The sequence below is a fragment of the Microcebus murinus genome, chromosome 19 (genome assembly GCF_040939455.1).
Source record: "Microcebus murinus isolate Inina chromosome 19, M.murinus_Inina_mat1.0, whole genome shotgun sequence".
Taxonomy (NCBI): domain Eukaryota; kingdom Metazoa; phylum Chordata; class Mammalia; order Primates; family Cheirogaleidae; genus Microcebus; species Microcebus murinus.
Window position 1 is genome coordinate 36,067,560 of NC_134122.1, and position 20,439 is coordinate 36,087,998.

Genomic DNA, 20,439 nt, shown 5'->3' on the forward strand with positions numbered 1-20,439 from the left:
AAATTTTGGTGAGAAGCAGGGTGTTTGCATTGCCCTAAGGTGCCTTTTCAAAGATAGCTTATTAGTTGCAACAGAGAAAAAAAAGTAATTATACAAGAGAGGAATTGGGCAACACCGTGACTGAGTGAACAAAACCATCACCATCAATGAGGGAGAGGGGATATCCTGTACCTCCAGGTGTGACACTCTAAAAAGGACACATCACTAATGCAGTATTCTGTCTGCAAATGCATAACCTCAATCTAACCTCAAGGAAAATCAGACAAATATGAAATGAGGAATGTTTTTATTAAAAGAAAGGGAGGGAGTAAACCGTATTCTTTAAAAATATCAATATCACAAAAGACAAAGAAAGGTGGAAGTATTCCAGAGGAAAGGTGACTTAATTGGGAATAACAGTAAACAGAGCTAAAGTGTTAAGGAAAAAAAAAGAAAGGTGACTTAAGAGACATGAGAACAAAATGTACTATCTGACCTAGACTAGGGGTTGGTTAACTGTGGCTGGCCAAATTGAGCCCATAGCTTATAGCTTATTTTAAGAATAATCTTTACCAGAGGTGCGGAACCTGTGGCCTTAAAGCCACATGTGGTCTTTTAGGTCCTTAAAAGTGCAGCCTTTTGATTGAAACCAAATTTTACAGAACAAATCCTTTCATTTTTATTAATACATTTTTGTTTGTCTTTTATATTTTTGTTTTATTTTTTAAATGAACATATTTAAAATACCAAAGAATAAAGTAAGTTTCAATGAAATAATCCTCCCAGATTGACTGGCACAATTACAATTAGTAAACTATAAGGGTTAAATTGACGGTTGCTACACTCATGATCTAGTTCTTTTTTTTTTTTTTTTTTTTGAGGCAGAGTCTCACTTTGTTGCCCAGGTTAGAGTGAGTGCCGTGGCATCAGCCTAGCTCACAGCAACCTCAAACTCCTGGGCTCTCCTTCTGCCTCAGCCTTCTGAGTAGATGGGACTACAGGCACGCGCCACCATGCCCAGCTAATCTTTTCTATTTTTAGTTGGCCAATCAATTTCTTTCTATTTTTAGTAGAGACGGGGTCTCACTCTTGCTCAGGGTGGTCTCGAACTCCTGAGCTCAAACGATCCGCCTGCCTCGGCCTCCCAGAGTGCTAGGATTACAGGCGTGAACCACCGTGCCTGGCCTCATGATCTAGTTCTAACTCTAACCCCCTCCACTACCACCCTTCCCCATCACTGCTCCCTCCCCTCAACTGGCACCACTACCACACCACGGCTGGATGACGAGAATTTATGGGGTCAAGTATACCAGTCTGTTATCAGCTTTGGACAACACTGCACTGAGTTTCCATTTGAAGTGGAATTTGTGAATAGTTACACAGCTTGGTAGTATTTTTAATTCTGTCTGCTTAAGAGCCCATCATGTCAAATAAGACCAAGAGAATGAGGAAGGAGAAAACAGCTTTTTAATGAGCATTGAGAATTGCAATATTATCTTGTTTCTGCTAAAGATAATGTGATTTGCTTGCTTTGTGATACTGCAATATCAACATTAAAGAAACACTATGCTCATCAGCATACACTCATAAGGACCACAAATATTTTAAATTAGAGGGAGAGGCTTGAAAGGTTATACTGCAGAAATTAAAAGGCCAAAAGCAAAAGCAAAGACAATTCTTTCAAACAGCAATAAGACCTGGAAATAATGCCATTGAAACAACTTATAAAGTAGCTTATATACTCGGGGGAGGGGGGTAGTCATTCAGTGATGTAGAGATTGTGAAAGAATGCATTGACGAAGTTGTAGGATGCTTAGACCTGATAACATTTCAAAGTAGAAACAATTTCCTTTTTGAAGGAGAACCATAACTTATCGGCAACATGAATTAACCTTCAGCTTAACAGAACAACTTCAGGTAATACTTCAAAAGGAAACTATATACTATTCAATCACTTTTGATTAATCAACTGATACTATTGACTCGAGGAAGGTTTTATACTTCATTTGGGTCATAACAGAAGATTTTCTTTGCTATGAAGAGTTATTCACTTTGGGCATTCTTGTGAACAGGACATGGGGAATACATATCTTCAACAACTTTCAAGATATATGTAACATTTCCTCAAATGGCTCAGAAAAGAAAATGTGTGTATTTGTTTGGGGGAGGGGAGAGGGAGATAGAGGGGGAGGAGAGGAAGAGACAGTGAGTGCAAGTGAGAGAAAAAAAAGGAGGTAAATTATATAGCAAGTGGGAGAAAATAGTATTAGTAACAGGTGCATTTGTGAATCTATGTTCTTTGCACCATTTTTATTATTGTGCCCTTTGTAAATCTGAAATAATTTCCAAATTCAAAAGAAAAGAAAAGGAAAGAAGGATGCAAGGAAAGGAATGTAGGCTTTGGAGTTAAATGCAGGAGCTTAGATCTCATTTCTACTGCTTACCAGCTGCATCTTCGATAAGTTACTTAATCCCTTGATGTGTCAGTTTTCTCATCCATAAAGTAGAGATCTCAATAGAACCTATGTTTTATGGTTGTTGTGAGGATTAAAAAATACACTTCACATTGTCTATCTCATATTAAGCACTCACCAAATTAGTAGAGAACTGGAAATTATACAAAATGACATAGCATATTTGAAATAAACAAACCAACCAGAAATTATATAAGTGAAGACATAAAATATACAATTAAGAAACTGATGGTTGCATTTAATAGCACACCAGACACAGCTAAAGCAAGAATTAGTGAACTGGAATATAAATCAAAAAAGAAACTGTCCAAAATGAAGTATGTAGAGACAAAAGAATAAAAAATACAAATGAAAAGGCAAGAGACAGAAAGTACAGTGAGGTCTAACATATGTTTAATTGAAGTTCCAAAGGACAAGAGATAATGGGAAGAAGAAATATTTAAAGAAATAACACAGAAAATTTCTAGAACTGAAAATTAATAAACCACTTTAGCAGCCCACCTCTATCAAGAACTGGATTTTTCCTTTGCTAGCCATTATTTACTTAAGAAAGACATAAGAAAAGTACATATTTATGTACTTATCCTGTCTAATAAAAGCTAAGCTTAAGGGGAAAAAATGGAAATATTCTCATAAACTAAAATCCCCAAAAAAATTATCCAGATGCCAAGACTCAAAGTAATCTAAACTTTGATAAATACCTTGATATTTCTTCTGATAGCTAGAAACTCTTTGAGGGTTGTTTACTATTTTAGTTTTTCCTTTTTGTTCCAGGAAAGGACTAGAGGTTATTACAAGGGTGTTTGCTTTTGTTTTTTTAGCACAAACCTTCTAAAAATTACAAACCAGAAAGCACTTCAAGATGTCTAGATGAAAGCTAAAAAAGAAGCAATTTCACACACAAAAAAGAGTTTATGAACACAACAGACAGAATTTAGGGCTTTCTTAATGTGTGTTTTTATAAAGGTAGCAAACAAGCAGGTATTTGACTGTAACAAAGTAAGGGGAAAATAAAGAGAAAAGAGAAGAAAGGAGCAATAAGGATAAGGGGGACAGAAGAATGCAAGTTTGAGGCATTCTTACCTTTTTGTGCGCTATCAGGAGGCAGTTGGAATGTTCATGTTCACATGCGATTTCATAGTCGGGGATCAGCTCCACCAACTCCTGAACAAACCGTACCACTTCCTCATGCCAGGGCACATTGGCCATGGTAAGGCTGCTCGCTGAACTTTCTCCACAGTAGGTGACACCCTGTGGAAACATTGCAACAGTCAGAGATGATTACAGACCTACTTGAAATCACAGAGTGAAACTTCCAGAGCCAGACAAGCTTATTGAGGTCATCTAATCCAGTCCAATCCATATTTTAAAGTGAAGAAAGTGATACAAAGATGATAAAATTTGCTTAGGAGATCATAAAAATAGTGAGTGACAAAGACAGCAGGGGCTTGAGAACCTGTGCTTTGTGCTGTGTCACCATCTATGCCGTCTAGTCACAATAATATATCCAAATCAATAGCATATCTTTCCATTCAGATTATTGTTTACTATGATAGATTAATTCTTGAGGGCTTATAACCTCCTAGTAGAATAATGGGGGCATAGTAGACACCCATAAAAATTCACTAACCATTCCAGTATAGAAATAAGGCCAAAAAAATAAAAAATAAAAAAAAAAATTCACTAACCAATTAACTGATTCACTGGGAAAATAAAGTGAGCTTCCATATTCTAGTATAATTGAGATTGGCAAACTTTTTCTGTAAAGTGCCAGAAAGAGATCCTTTTGAAACTATTCTTTAAGGAGATACTTACTTTATAATGTACTTTGAATATGAATGTATATTCATGCCTAAAGGGAAATATATCTGTGCCTATATATAACATACCTTTACACATACTTACATAGACATACATACAGCTCACCAATATAGAAATTCCTTTTAAGTACAACTATAGTAAGATAAATTGGCTTTTAACTCTTTCGAACTCTGACAGCCCAGGCATTTAAGACTCAAAAGTTTCCTAAATAAGTTCTTTATTTGGTAAATTACACAGTGATAAATGATTAATTTTCTAACAATAAAGAGTATCTTAACGATGTGGGTTCTTTTAATACCCCATAATCCAACTTTCTTGACAACTGGTTTGAATATCCTAGATATGCTTCTACTAAGTGGGGAATAACTAAAATAAAAAGACACATGCACCACTCACACACATTCTTTCACACACACATGCAAACATGAACATGTATACCCAGACACACACCACACACAGATTAGAGGAGGTAGAATGACACTGAATTAAAAAAAGAAAAACAACCACAAATAGGCACTGCAGAGTGACTCTGACCCTGCTGATGACAGAGGTGGGATCAGCCGAGGACTGACATGAGCTCTGCAAAATGCTCTACTCCAGATGGCCCTTCAAAAAGATTAATGGTATACTAAATGAGATGGCCTTTGTGGAATATAAACTGTAGGCTACCCAGCTTAATTATAATAGACAAGAGAATCTTCTCTTCTCTATTTGCTCAGTGATTCAGAGAATTCATTAAACTGAGTGGAAGCTTTAGGTGAATAAAAAAAGCAAATAATAATTTAGTTCAAAAAATCATTAAGATATGGCCGAAAAACTATGCTAAACTTACCCAAATGCTTAAAAAAACATGAAAATGATTTATTCACAGGATGAATTAGTCATAAAAATGTCCTTTACTTCACTTTAAATACTGTTTATGATGTGTGAATTATACAAACAACCATGTATGTAGTAGCTAGTTCAAAGGAATGTCTTTTTAATATTTTGAAAGTTAGTTCACTGGGCCGGGTGTGGTGGCTCACACCTGTAATCCTAGCACTCTGGTAGGCTGAGGCGGGTGGATTGCTCAAGGTCAGGAGTTCGAAATCAGTCTGAGCAAGAGCAAGACCCCGTCTCTACTATAAACAGAAAGAAATTAATTGGCCAACTAATATATATAGAAAAAATTAGCCGGGCATGGTGGCACATGCCTGTAGTCCCAGCTACTCGGGAGGCTGAGGCAGCAGGATTGCTTGAGCCCAGGAGTTTGAGGTTGCTGTGAGCTAGGCTGACGCCATGGCACTCATTCTAGCCTGGGTAACAAAGTGAGACTCTGCCTCAAAAAAAAAAAAAAAGTTAGTTCACTGAAACACAGAGGTTTTAGATAAGATCTTATATTCATGACAATAACTTTTGAAAATATTTTAATATTTTTTATTCAGCCATAATAAATCATGAAACATTAAGGGGAGATTTGGTTTGGGAATAGAATGACAGAATGAATGCCACAGTTCATTATTAGGATTTCACAATTCCTTACAATTATATGATGCTTTGGTTTCCAAGGCACTTTCACATAAAAGTTCTCATTTTAGCAAGATGAAACCATCAGAGGGAAGCAGTACTGGGTAACATCCTGAGGCAACCACAAAGCCTGGGTCTTCACTGTGACAGAAACGCCCTCGGCAGAAGGTGGTCTCAGTGAATGAGACTGCAGGTCGCCTTTGGGAACCCGAGCCCTCACTGCCCAGTGTTCTCTGCTTCGACTACTTCATCCTACACTCCAGTTTTCTGCAGAGTTGCCCTGACTCTACTCCTGAGCATGGCTGATCCTCAGTTTTTCCCTCACATCACAGCTGTCTGCCACCTTCTCATCCTCTTCACCCTCACCCCCTACCCCACTCATCGCCAGCAGCAAGTTCTTTCCCTACCATTCAGGAAAACAGACAGGTATGATGTGGCAATCATAAAGCAAAGTCATTCACTCCAGAATCTGCAGGCTGAGTAGTGACAAGCAGACCCAAAGAAAGTTCCTGAAGGACAGGACTATTTATGCATCTCTGGGTTTGTAGTGAAAAGCATAACTCACGTCATTACAACCTGGTAGCTTCCTGATGCATCACACTCCCTAGGAGATGGGGACAGGGGGCTTTTTCATTGGCTGCTTGGAATATCTGCCTTGGGATTCACAGTCTGTGGGAAGAGCAGTATGTTGGCAGTTTGACTATGTGATATTCCAATTAGACCAATTGGGTTTTTGTTCCCTATAGTTTGATGAGAAAAGAAATGTTGACTTCCTGATTTTTTTTCAGCAACATACCCAAAACATGTCACTTCTTCATTCTAAAAAATGCTTAATAGCTCTCCCACCAAACAGCCAAAGCTTCTCAGCATGGCACATGAGGCCTTCTTCACCTGGCTCTGAAGCCTGTCCTAGCGATGGACCAGTAATGAGCCCTTGTCTTTGCCCAAGCACAGGTGGCTCTAGAGGAGGACCACCCGCTCAGCATCTAGTCCCTACCCAGCTAAAATGCCCCATCATTTCTTTACCCTCCAGTCAGGAACCCCCACCTCGTCAATGTGTCTGAATTCTGAGTCTTAGAGACAGGGGCTGCACCTTGTTCTCTGTATTCCCAACCAGTCTGTGCTGAATGAAGAAAGATCAAGTCTTATTATTCTTTTGTGACATTAAGCTCCAGAACTCTTTTCTGATCTAATACAAAATTTCAGTCATATTATTCAGGATTTTTCTACTCTTTAATAATTATGAAACAATTCATAAACATCAATTAGGTACTTCTATGTACATGAACTACTGGCAATATTCTTACCTTTGTGTGCAGAAAGGGAAGTGAGGCTATGCTAAGACAATCATTTTGCAAGGTGCCTTCTGCAGGGATTGAGCACAGTAGACAGTTTACAGTGCTAACAGTAAGTGGCTTTAAATCATTTGATAATAAATTACTGAGCACTTGCTAGTCTCAAGGTGTAATGCTAAGCAGAGAATACAAAGGCAGTATTTCATTGACAAATGGAATGTGTTATAAAAGTTTTCAATAAGGCAGATGTTTGTAATATGAAATACATTTTCACAAACAAGCAAGCAAATAATGGTAGTTAAGATTCTCAGACTGGCAAATAAAAGCCTATTTAATCCTAATGAAGATAAAATATATGCTAATTTACAGGGACTATAACAGAAAAATACCTTACAAGACTGGCAATGAAAGAAATCAATATAATAAAAAAAAATGGTCTCATTGATTTACTTTAAATGAATGTGCTTAATGGAAAATAATCTAAACATTTACTGAATCCAGGAGTACATTATCCCATTGAATTCTCAAAACAGACATATTAAATAGATATTATTCTAATTTTAATATTCAGGGAGTTTAGGCTCAAGGAGGGTAAGTTACCAGTCCCAGGCAACATGTGCACATTTTAGGTAAGTATCAAAACTGTGCTCTTCCCCCTTCCCCACAAGACTCCAGTGTGTGCAGACTGTGGAGACCCCAGGCCCCATGTACACACACACGCCCAGGACAGGAGATGCTGAGGATACCGACTGGCCACAACACCACTCCCACACTGACAGCCTCCCTTCCAGACCCAAGGGTATTACTGCTACAACTTATATAGTCAAAGTGAGGGTGATTTTTTTTCCTTTGTCTCACAAACATCAAAAGAGAAACTGTGTAGAGAACACATAGAAAAAGGAAGACAGAGTTTCCTAAGTCTGATTAGGTTAGTGCTAGAAAAATAAGTTGAATAGGGAGCATACATTTATGCTCCCTATTTCTAAATTTACTCAAAGTGGATTGAGTAATTTGTAGACAGTTCAGTACAATATTCTAAACACAAAAAAAACATGTGTTTCTATTTTAAAGTCCTAGAAATTAACAATAAAAAGACAAGCAATTCAATTGAAATACAAAGAATATGAATAGAGCACTGTGTTTGCTTCTGCAGGGAGCTCCAGCCACATAACCAACAAGGGCCAATTTGCATTATCAATTTCATATCTTGAGGACATTTATACGACCCTGAGGTACTAATAAATTTGAACTCCAAGCCCCACTGAGAGTTAGGCCATGGGGAGACTTTTCCTTTTTACCAGAAGCATAGGTGAGGAACCAACCTTCCAAGTGTTACTGTGTCAGTGGGTATATTTTTTCCTCATCCATCCTATCATTGAAGGGGAAGGGCCTAGTCTTTTGTCCTTTAAACCCAAGCCCTGTCTACTGTAACCATGAAATATTACTATGATGGTCTCTTTCTTCTACACACTAAAGGTCCATCTTACAGACTTGACAGATTAGCTATGTTGTTAAAAGTATTGTTTTTCATAACATATTTACTTCTAACTACTTATTTTTGGAGGGATTTGAGGTTATCTTAGTCTGCCATATTGCTAGTTCTTATCAAATGTTTTTTGGAAAGAGTTTATTATTATTTTCAAAACTCTTCTGTTTTAGAAAATTTTAACTTTAATTAATAAAACAACAAAAAGATGCCTTTTCAAACATTAAGTGGTTTGATCCTATTGAACAGGAAAGCATGCCTTCTCCATTTATTGATTTCATTTCAGTCTTTTGAATTATAAAAGTAATGCATACTCGTTATAATAATTCACACAATATAGAATTATGAAAAGTAAAATGAATAAGCCTTTTCTTCCCTTTCTCCCAAAGAGAAAATGGTTAACAATTTTATATATATCCTTCTATACCTTTGTGTAAATACATATAAACATATGCAGTTGAAAATGTAATCAAATAATAAATATTATTCTAACATTTGTTTTGCCACTTAGTAGTATACTATATTCTATAAATATCCCTTTTGCTACTTCAACTTAAAAGGAAGACACTTCATTAACCTGCTAAACACATGAGAGGTAAAGTTAATAAAACATGTGATCTAAACCTGCAGTGGATCAGGTACCTGACATTGTAGGCAGGAGATTTCTCCTGCAGGTCTTCTACAACAGACAAGACATGACTATGCTTTCCCCTGATATAATACAAACTATCTATTACATTATATTTCATCATTCAAAAATTATTATAATTGTAATTAGATTATACATTAATCTAAGAATTTTTAATTATACAATTTCTCAAAGTAGCTCATTTTACTTTTATAGATTTTGCCTATTCAACAAAACATTCATTTCCCAAATAGCACATTCATATCAAATTTTTTATCTCCAGTGCTTTAATGAGGACTGGCACATGGAGAGAGCTCAAAAATATTGTGGAATGCAGGGATAAAACAGTAAAGTGGAAACTTTGTTGTTATAACATCTCAGCTATAGACAGAAGGCTTTATTTGTTTCCTAGTGATGTTAATAGTTTGCCAAACTAAAAAAGATCCATCAAGAATTACACTGTTTACCAAGTAGCCATCTTCCTTCAAAAAATAATACTGACTATTTTTTTTTACAGAAAGTACCTTGTTCTTTATAGAAAACATGACTGCAAGAAGAAGGAAGGGAAGAAGGAAGGAAATGAAAAGGTATGATTCAGCCAAGTTGCTTTACAATAATAGAGTTTTTACTGCAACATAATCTGAGGCAGCTTTCTTTAATAGCTAAATCATAAATTAAAATGCCACTAATCTCTGATGTTGGCAAGGTTTTCTTAAGCTGACACATATATTTTTCAGATGTTGTTTGTATCTCTGCATCGTTAGAGTTCTTGCCAAGAGCAGCCTTTTGAAATTAAGAGCAATTTCAAAAGAAAAGAGTATCTTTGACCTGACCAGAGACAGTATTTCTTCTGTTCCCATCTCCCCACCCCTCTGGAGTACAGTAATACAGAAAGCTGAACTCATTATAAGGCAGCTGTGAAACTCTGAAATCTCTGACATGACATAGAGAGCATTCAGTTTCAAAAACATAAATTGAAAAGAGTAGAGTTGACTCTCCAAGCCTGGGTACATTTTCCCGTTACTTTCTCTCATTTTGTGGACTTGTACTTGCCCAAAAAAGTCATTTGCCTCTTAACACTCTATAGCTTTACCTATCTTATGCCAAGACTTCCAAAGCATTATTTCCAGCCCTGTCTTATCCCCAAAACTTCAGGTTCGTATAACCTATGGCCTATTTGAACCCATACTTGGATATTTAAAAGATACCTCAAATTTAATATGGCCAACAGGGAACTCAAAATTTCACTCCAAACTTGCCCTCCACCACCACTTGTTTTCTCAGTAAACTATTTTACCCTCCACACAACTGCTTAAGCCAAAGCCCCCACACATTAATCTAGCAACAGCCTTTATTGGTTCTACTTCCAAAACGTATCCTAAAAGCACTCACCACTCTCCAGCTATGTTACCACTGACCGTCCTGAAACCATCATATCACATGCTTGGATTAAGCAATGACTTTGTAAGTGGTCTACCTATTTCTACTACTGCCCTCTATATCTATACTCAAGTCACAACAGAGCAACAGGGTGATCTTTTAAAATCATAAATCAGATCACTTCCTCCCCAGCTTAAAACTAGGTGCACCTAGTATATAAAAAGCTTACCATTAAACTTAGTTTAAATTCCCTTATCTTTGCTCGAAAGACCTAATAAAACCTGCCCCTAGCCCACCTGTCTGATTCATCTTGTACCACCGCCAACCTCAGCTACTGCCCTACGATCACTTTTGTGATCTTTGTGCACTACCTGTGCCATGCCCAGAATGCTTCTACCTCTGCCTTTGAATGCTGGGTTGCTTCTTATTATTTAGCTATTAATTAAAAAATTAAAATTCATCTGCTCAGAATAGCCTTCCTAAAACAGTCAACCACAATATCTAGCAAAACAATCTATGCATTTACCCTTTGGCCCAGCAATCCGCTTAAAGGAATCCATCCCAAAGCGACACTGGCAGAAATGTGCAAGAGACAAGCAGACGTTACATGCCTCCTGATGGAGGTAAGCGACTCCATCAATGAAACATTCTAGAATACAAATGAACACACCCACGCACACACATAGTCCTGAATCTAATCAATCTTCTTTTGATATAACTACAGGCCTCAATCCCCAAGAAATATAAAGGAAAAGGAACATCAATAAAATACAAATAAATTTTTCTATTTATATAAAATCAGCTAGAATAAATTATTCATCTTCCATGACAAAATAAATTACAAGGGGAAAACATGGAAGAGGACAGATTAAAAGAAATTTAAGAAAGAAATAATTCAATTATAATGTATAGACCTTATGTGGATCCTGATTTTAAAATACTGTTTAAATAAAAATAAATAATCAGTAAAATTTGAAACATCTATGTTCCAATTGAAATTTTTTAGCTAAAATTTTTAGGTGTGAGCTTGGTACTCTGAATAAGTGTTGAAAAAAAGTACTTACCGTTTAGAGATATGCAGAAACAGTTACGGGTAAAAGATATAACTTGGGAACTTGCTTGTAAATAATCTGGGTTAAGAGCTGAGAAAATGAACAGGGTATGGTTGAAACAAGACTGGTCACGAGTCAGACCAGTCTCTCTGCTTTTGTCTATATTTGAAATTTTCCATAATAAAGGTTTATTTAAAAGCCAACCAGTTAATCACTACAACACTATTTCATTTCTCAAAACATTAATGTCACTACATAGTTTTTAATTACTCGTTCTGTATTGATTGTCCACTGCCCACTAAAATATTAGCTCTACAAGATCAAGAGCTTAGTTTTCTTTACTGCTATTACCCTCGTGCCTAGACAGTGTCTTGATGAATGTTGCTAGACGAAAAATTAAATAAAACTCCTGGGACCTCCTTTAGAGTTTAAAAGATTTTGATTCTACCACGGCCAACAAAGCTGGCAGGGCTTACCTTCACCTCAATGAAGTCAGGATTTCCCAGGGACACGAGCTGAGCGTAGGCCTGGAGCTCATCTACATTCCACGCTTTCACGAGCGTCAGTCTGTAGACAGTACGTTGTTGCTAAAACAAACAAAAAGCCAACTTTGTTGTTATCTTGGTGGAAGGCACATTAACCTAGGAGACTGTCAAATTTTTCACCACATGGAGAACCCGGGTCCTGTGACACCCAGCATAAATTTTTGTAAACTGAAGCTGTATTTTGGGGAAAGATGAAAAAAATCTAAACAATGCAATAAGATTCTCATGTGCCTTGTGGAGGGCACCTGAGATAGTTTGACGGATTTCTTTTCTCTCCCTCATAGTATCTAAAGGTTTCTTGACACAGACACATTGAATGAGATTTAGTAAGGAATGGTAAATTGATTGAATAGTTTAAGGCTATGGAAAATTAATTCAAATAATCTTTAGGCTTTCAAGTAATAATCACTCAAATTGTTAATGACAAGAATTGTTAATTACCTTTGTCCTCTTTTCAGCTTTCTCATTACTTAATGATCTCTTGGCATTTCTTGTGGGCAGAAAAGGCACAGGTATGGACTGTCAATGTTGCTAATTGTTTACCATATAACCAGAAAAGCTACTGGCTTTTTGAAAAGCAATTAAGCAGTAAGGCATTAAAGCCTTTAAAAAGCTTATAGGGTTTGACTTTGTAGTTCCATTCTAGGACCAATATAGGTGATTAAAAATTCAAAGACATTATAACATCTCAGAGCAACATTACTAATGATACCTTAAAATCTGAGGTAAGGCCTTCCTGTTGAGTAGGGGCAGGACCTGTGACTTGCCTTTAAGTAACAGAATATGGCAAAGGTGATGGGCTGTATGTGGTTATGTACACATAATCACATGCATCTGTAGCAAGTGCCCAGGTAATAATACGGATACTTCTAAACCTCAAGCCAGATTTTAAGTAGCAAGGAACAAAATACTCAAGAGAAAAACAGTAAAGTGAGAGATGTATAAAATGAAATCCATCTCTTTTTCCTATGTGTGAAAACTTCCATCACTAATAAAAAAGAAGGAACATTTCAGATCTTTAATGAAGAAAACTAAGAGATCTTTAACGAAGAGTGTTAGACCACCATACCAGAAATTGGTATTTTCCAAGCATATTTACTCATATATACTCAAAAGTTCCTTTTAAAAAAGCAGTACATAATGTAATACAGAAATCTTCCAGATTCCCTTGACATAGTTAGAATTCTTCCAGTGCCAAACCCTAACAAAAATAGTAGAAAACTGCAGATCAATCTCACTTGTGTATATATATGCAAAAATCTTAAAGAAATTTTAGCAAATAAAATTCAGCACTAAAATTCAGTAGCTAAAAATTTTAGGAATGCAAAGATGATTCAATTATTACTACATAGTAATAGAATTCACCATACTAATAGTTTAACACAGAAAAATCATGCAATCATATTCATAGATACCCAAAAGCATTTGATATAGTTTAAAACCCATCCTCCATTTTAAAATAAAATAAGCAAATCAAAAACCAAATTCAAAATGACAAATTCAAAAATTAAAAATACATCTTTAATGTAAATGTAAAAAAAAAAAGCACCACTCTCCAATTAAGAGTAAATGTCATTCTTAGTTTTAAAAAAATAGAGGCCTTCCCATTTAGTCACACTAAAAGAACATCCACTCTTTTTAAAGCACCTTCCTGCAAATTACAATCAAAGCAATAAGGCCAGGACAAGAATTAGTGGAGAATATACAAAAAATAATTAATTGTAAAGAACATAACTAGCTTCTTGGAAACCTAAGAGAATCAGCTAAAAAATTAGATCAGGGAAAAGTGGCCAGCTACCGAATAAAAATATACAAATCAACAGTTTTTCTAGCATAGAGTAGTGAGTTAAATGTGGACTCTAGGGCCAGATTGAATCCCACACCATGTAGTAGGAATCTTTACCTCTCTGTTTTCACTTCCTACTTACATAAAATGGGGGTTGTACATAGGATGAAAAGTGTTAATCCATGTAGCACTTAGAACTAAGCCCAGTAGTAGCATGTCATACCCTGTGTCAGCTATTATATGCCAGCAATGACCAATTACAAAATTCAAGGCAAAGAATATTCTACTTACAATGATAAAATATAACTATAAAATATCTAGTATGTAATTCATGAAATAACATGTAGGACAGTTGAATACACTTTTATAAGAGACCTAAATAAAAACTCATCTATATGGATAGCCATAATGGATTTATAAAAACAACATAATTCCAATAGGAGTTTACAATGCCTCTGAACAAGTAAATTGGCAATGATACCAATAATAAAAACAATAGCTGGAGTTAGCAATTAGTCAGCATTTACTATGTGCCAGCTGTTGTTATAAAGTGCTTTGTATCTTGGCAAAGATTCCAATATTACTCTAATCTTCAGACCAAAACTTACAAAATAGATTGGATTATTATCTTCACTTTAGAGATATGAAGTTGAGGCCCATGGCTGTTAAGTAAATTGCCCAAAGTTACACAGCTGGAAAGCAGGAAAGCTGGGATGTGAACCCAAGCAGCAGGAATCCAAAGCAGGTTCTGTCACTTCACTAAGCCTTTTAAAATTGTGAGATAAAAACACACAAAGAGAAATGTACACAAAACTTAAATGCATAGCTCAAGGGATCACCATAAAATGCCCATCGCCCATATGCCCTCCTGTTCCTCTCAATCACTATCTACTCTCTTCACCCTAAGGGTATCTAATGTCCTGACTTTAACATTATAGTTCAGTTTTTGCCTGTGTTTGAAACTTATGTAAGTGGAATCATATATTCTTTTGTCTGGCTTTTATCACTTAACACTGTGTTTATAAAATTCATCCATGTTGCCTGCATGTTGAGGTTTGTTCCTTTTCTTTGTTATCTTTGTTTGTTCTGTTTCTTTGTTGTATTTCATTGCATGGATATATAACAAGTTATTCAGCCATTCCCTGTTGGCAGGCATTTGGATTATTTCCAGATTTTAGCTAGTATAAAACAATGCTGTTATCGCTTATAAAACCAGATTTTAGTTTGTCTATTTAAGGAAATTATATAAAATGCTATTGTGACATATGTTGTTTTTTATCTGGCTTCTTTCAGTGAATTTGATATTTGTGAGATTCATTCATGCCGTTCTATGTAGCTATATGAGTTCCAGTGGTGCAATTGGTTAGCGCATGGTACTTATACGTAGCTACAGATACAGCTTTATGAACATTTTGCATTGTATAAATATACTGTTACTGAGGGATGTTTGGGGTTCTACACACACACACACTTTGGGTCTCTTTAAAAATAACATTGCTGGTTGGGTGCAGTGGCTAACATCTATAATCCAAACACTTCTTGAGGCCAAGGCAGGAGGATCACTTGATGCCAGGAGTTCAAGACCAGGCTGGAAAACATAGTGAGGCCCCCATCTTTACAAAAAATTAAGAAATTAGCTGGGTGTGATGGTAAGTGCCTGTACTCACAGCTACTTAGAAGGCTAAGGTGGGAGGATCACTGGAGCCCAAGAATTCTAGTAACAGGGTTATTTCTCATCTTTAACAACACTTGGTGTTGCTAGTGTTATCTCTGCTGGATAGAAGAGCTCTGTTATAAATGTATTAGAAATATTTTTATCCACTTTATGGCTTTCTTTTTCATAATGTCTTCTGAACAACAAACATTCCTAATTTTAGTACATTCCACTTTATCATTCTTTTGTTTATTAGTGCTTCTGGTGTCTTTTTAAAGAATCTATCCATATATCAAGAGTATGAAGATAACCTCTTATATTCTTTTCCAGAAGCTTTATTGTTTTGTCATTCATCTTTGTGCCTAAAATCTACCAAAGGTGGTTTTGTGTATGGTGTTAAGAGGTTAAATTTATTTTCCATATGGATATTCCATTGCAATAAATAGGATAAAATCAGTGTCTATGCATGTGAGGATCTATTTCTGGTTTTTGTTTTCCCATTCTGTTTCATCGATCAAATTGTTTCTCCTTACCCTAATACCACACAGTTTTAACTACTATTGCTTTATAATAAGAACTGATGTCTAGTAGAGATAGTGGTTCTCAACCTGGTCAATTTTGTACCACAGCAGGGGACATTTGGCAACATCTTGAAAAAATGTTTTGATTTTCACAAATGGGCCAGGTGCTACTGACATCTAGTGGGTACAAGCCAGGGCTGCTGCTGAATATTGTACAATACACAGGACAGTCTCCCTCAACTTTTCCCTACAAAGAATTGTTGTCCAGCCTAAAATGTCAATACTGCTAAAAATCCTATAGTAGAGCAAGCCCTTTTATAATGTCCTTCTGCAAGAGTTTCTTGGCTATTCTTAGTCCTTTGTACATACATATACATTAAAATCGGCTTATGGACTTCAACAAACATACAATCCTTTATGATTTTTATTGATCTGACATTGAATCTATAATAGGGTATTGTCCAATAAAAATATAATGTGAGTCACAAATGAGAGCCACACATGTAATTTAAAATTTTCTAATTGTCACATTGAAAAAGTAAAAAGTTAACAGATGAAATGAATTTTTAAAATATATTTTAATTATACATATATATCCAAACTATTATCACCCAAAGAATTAATCAGTATTTAAAAATTACTGTCGGCTGGGCGCGGTGGCTTACGCCTGTAATCCTAGCACTCTGGGAGGCCGAGGCAGGCGGATTGCTTGAGGTCAGGAGTTTGAAACCAGCCTGAGCAAGAGCAAGACCCCGTTTCTACTATAAAATTAGAAAGAAATTAATTGGCCAACTAATCTATATATAGAGAAAAAATTAGCTGGGCATGGTGGTGCATGCCTGTAGTCCCAGCTACTCGGGAGGCTGAGGCAGTAGGATTGCTTGAGCCCAGGAGTTTGAGGTTGCTATGAGCTAGGCTGATGCCACGGCACTCACTCTAGCCTGGGCAACAAAGCGAGACTCTGTCTCAAAAAAAAAAAAAAAAAAAAAATTACTGGGGCATTCTTTTTCCTGTACTAAATCTTTGAATTCCAGTGTACATTTCATACTTTTAACATGGCTCAATTCAGAGTTGCCACATTTCAAGTACTTAACAGCCACATATAGCTAGTGGCTACCATAACTGAATATAATCAGTTGATGGAGAAATGATATTTTTATAATCCCAAATCTGCCAAAATAATGTCCTTTACGTAAGTCCTTTAAAATTTCCTTCAATAACATTTTACAGTTTTCTGTATAGAGGTCTCAAACTTCTTTTCATAGATTTATTCCTGGATAATATATATTAATGCTTTGTTATGGTTGTATCTTTTATATTTTTCCTCCTTTAATGTTTAACTGATATTTTTATTGCTGGTATATAAAAATATAACTGATTTTTGTAAACCATGTATCCAGTGGTCTTATAAAATTTTCATATTAATTCTAATAATTTAATTACACATTTTGGGGGGGAATTTTCCATGTACATATATACTGATTCAGAATGACATCTTTCTTTCCAGTCATAACCCACCTCCCCCACCCCACCCCCATTTCTTACTTTTAGCACTAGCTAGGACTTCAGACTCCATTTTAAATAGAAGTGGTGATATAGCCAGCAGGTATCCTTGTCTTATTCTGGACACTAAAGTTCTAAACATTTTTTTCAGGAAGTATGACATTTTTGGTAGATATCTTTATCAGATTAGGGAATTTCCTTCTATTCCTAGTTTACAACAAGGTTTTAGCCATATATAGTATTGGATTCTATCAAATTTTTTTGTATATATTCAGTTTATTCTATCATCTTTTTCATTATGTAATAAATTATGTTTGAATATGAAACAAAACTTGCATTCTTAGAATAAAGCCAATTTGTCATGGTTTTATATACTGCTGTATCCAGTTTGCTGATATTTTCTTTGGGATATTTGCTTCTATGGTTATGAATAAAAATCACTTTTTTCTTATTCTTGTTAGAATTTAGTATAAAGATTATCCTGAACTAATAAAATGATTTGGAGAGTGCTATTATGTTGTGTAAGGTTAGTGTTAGTTCTTCCAAGAATAATTGGTATAATTCAACAGTGAAACCATTTGGGCCTGGAATTTTCTTTGGGCAAGTTTTTAAATTACAAAATCAATTTTTTAAATAATTATAAACCCACATAGATAATTGTAGTGTTAACTTTCTTAAGCTTCATTTTCTAAGAATTTGTACATCTCATCTAAATTTCCAAACTATTATAACTGGTATAAAGTCATTCAAAATGCCCTATTTTTTAATGTCTGTAGGATCTATAGTGATGTTCGCTTTTTATTTCTAAAAATTGCTTATTTGTATCTTCTCTCATTTTATTGAATGAATTTGCCAGGGAATTATCAATTTTATAAGACTTTTCAAAGAACCAACATTTGGGTTTTATAATCCTCTCTATTTTATGGATGCTTTATATTTCATTAACTTTTGTTGTTTCCTCCCAAGTATTAACTCTGTGTTAATTGGCTAATCTTTTCTTAACTTCTTAGTATGTGTTTAACTTATTAATTTTTAGCCTATTTTCATTCCTAAAATAAACATTTTGTCTTCTTCAAAGCTTATTTTTTTTTTCTCCTTCACTCTTGAAGAATATTTTCATTGTGAACAGAATTCTAGATTGGCAGCCCATGGCAGATTTCAGTTCTTTGGAGTTCCACGGTTTGTGCCTTCATTTCTTTCATGAAATCAACTACTGGCCTATTGTTGTTCTTTTGAAGGTAATCCTTTATTTCCTCTGCCTGCTCTTATATTTTAAACTAAGTGAAGATGAACTATAACTTACCAAAATTTGTGGGATGCAGTGAAAGCAGCACATACAGGGAAATTTATATAGCATTGAAAACATATATTAGAAAAAAGGAAAGATCTAAAATCAATAATAAAACAAGAAAAGCAAATTAAATACGAAGTAAGAAAAATAAAAACAAATAAAAGAGCAGAAATCAATGATTTTGAAAATAAGAAATCAATAGAGAAAAATCAATAAAACCAAAAGCTGGTTCTTTGAAGAAATCAATAAAATCAATAAGCCTCTAGTTAGGCTTACTAGGAAAAAAAGAGAGAGGATACAAATTACTAATATGATAAATAAAAGAGGGGACATCACTACAGATCCCATAGACTTAAAAGGATAATAAAGGAATATTATGAACAAATCTATACCCAAACTCTGATATCCTAGATGAAATGAACCAATTCCTTATAGATGAAATGGACTGATTCCTTAAGAGATACAATTTACCAAAACTCACACAAGAAACAGACAATGTGAATTGGCCTATATCTATTAAGGAAATTGAATCAGTAATTAATGACCTTCTAAAACAGAAAACACTAAGCCAAGATGGGTTCACTGGTGAATTCTACCAATCATTTAAGGAAGAAATTATACCTATTCTTTACAATGTCTTCCAAAAGACAGAATAAGAGGGAATACCTCTAAGTTCATTCTACTAGGCCAGCATCTCTAATGAACATACATGTAAAAAATCTTCAACAAAATATTAACATCTAACCCAACAATTTATAAAAAGAATTATACACCACAACCAATTGTGATTTGTCCCAGGTATGTAAGACTGACTCAACATTTGAAAATCAATTAATGTAACCTATCACATCAACAAGATAAAGAAGAAAAATCACATGATCATATTGAGAGATGCAGAAAAGGCTTTTAACAACATTCAACAACCATTCATAATAAAAACTCTCAGCAAACTAGGAAGAGAGGAGAACTTTCTCAACTTAATAAGAATATCTACAAAAAAAACCCCCATAGCTAATATCATACTTAATGGTAACAACCTTGAGGCTTTCTTGCAAAGATCAGGAACAAGGCAAAGGATGCCCTCTCTCATCGCTGTTTATCAAAATCATACTGGAAGTCCTACTTAATGCAATAAAACAAGAAAATAAAATAAAAAGAAAATGGATTTGGAAGAAAGAAAACTGTCTTTGCAGATAACATGATCATTACATAAAAAATGAACTAATCAATCTTAACAACCAGATGTTACGTACCACTAGATTAATGCTTTTGGAAATAAACACAGCAAAAACTATTAAACTGAATATAACTTAACCTATATATTTATGGTCAAGTTATTTCGACAAAGGTGTCAACACAATTCAGTGGGGAAAGAACAGTCTCTTCAATACATGGTACTGAGACAACTAGCTATCCAAATGCAAATGAATGAACTGGGACTCCTATCTCACATTGTACAAAAAAATTAATTCCAAATTGAGCACAGATTTGTATGTAAGAGCTAAAAACAACAAAAAC

At 35.2% G+C, this 20,439-nt stretch overlaps 1 protein-coding gene across 1 annotated transcript in view; it reads right to left on the reverse strand.

Moving 5' to 3' along the window:
* LOC105870997 (S-adenosyl-L-methionine-dependent tRNA 4-demethylwyosine synthase TYW1) overlaps positions 1 to 20,439 on the reverse strand; it is a 176,878-nt gene that overhangs the window by 16,424 nt on the left and 140,015 nt on the right. The window contains exons 14-15 of the mRNA XM_012764072.3: positions 12,098 to 12,208; positions 3,537 to 3,704 (exon numbers count right to left, since the gene is read on the reverse strand). Of these exons, the coding sequence (XP_012619526.2) occupies positions 3,537 to 3,704; positions 12,098 to 12,208 (279 nt within the window). The remainder of the gene's footprint in view (positions 1 to 3,536; positions 3,705 to 12,097; positions 12,209 to 20,439) is intronic.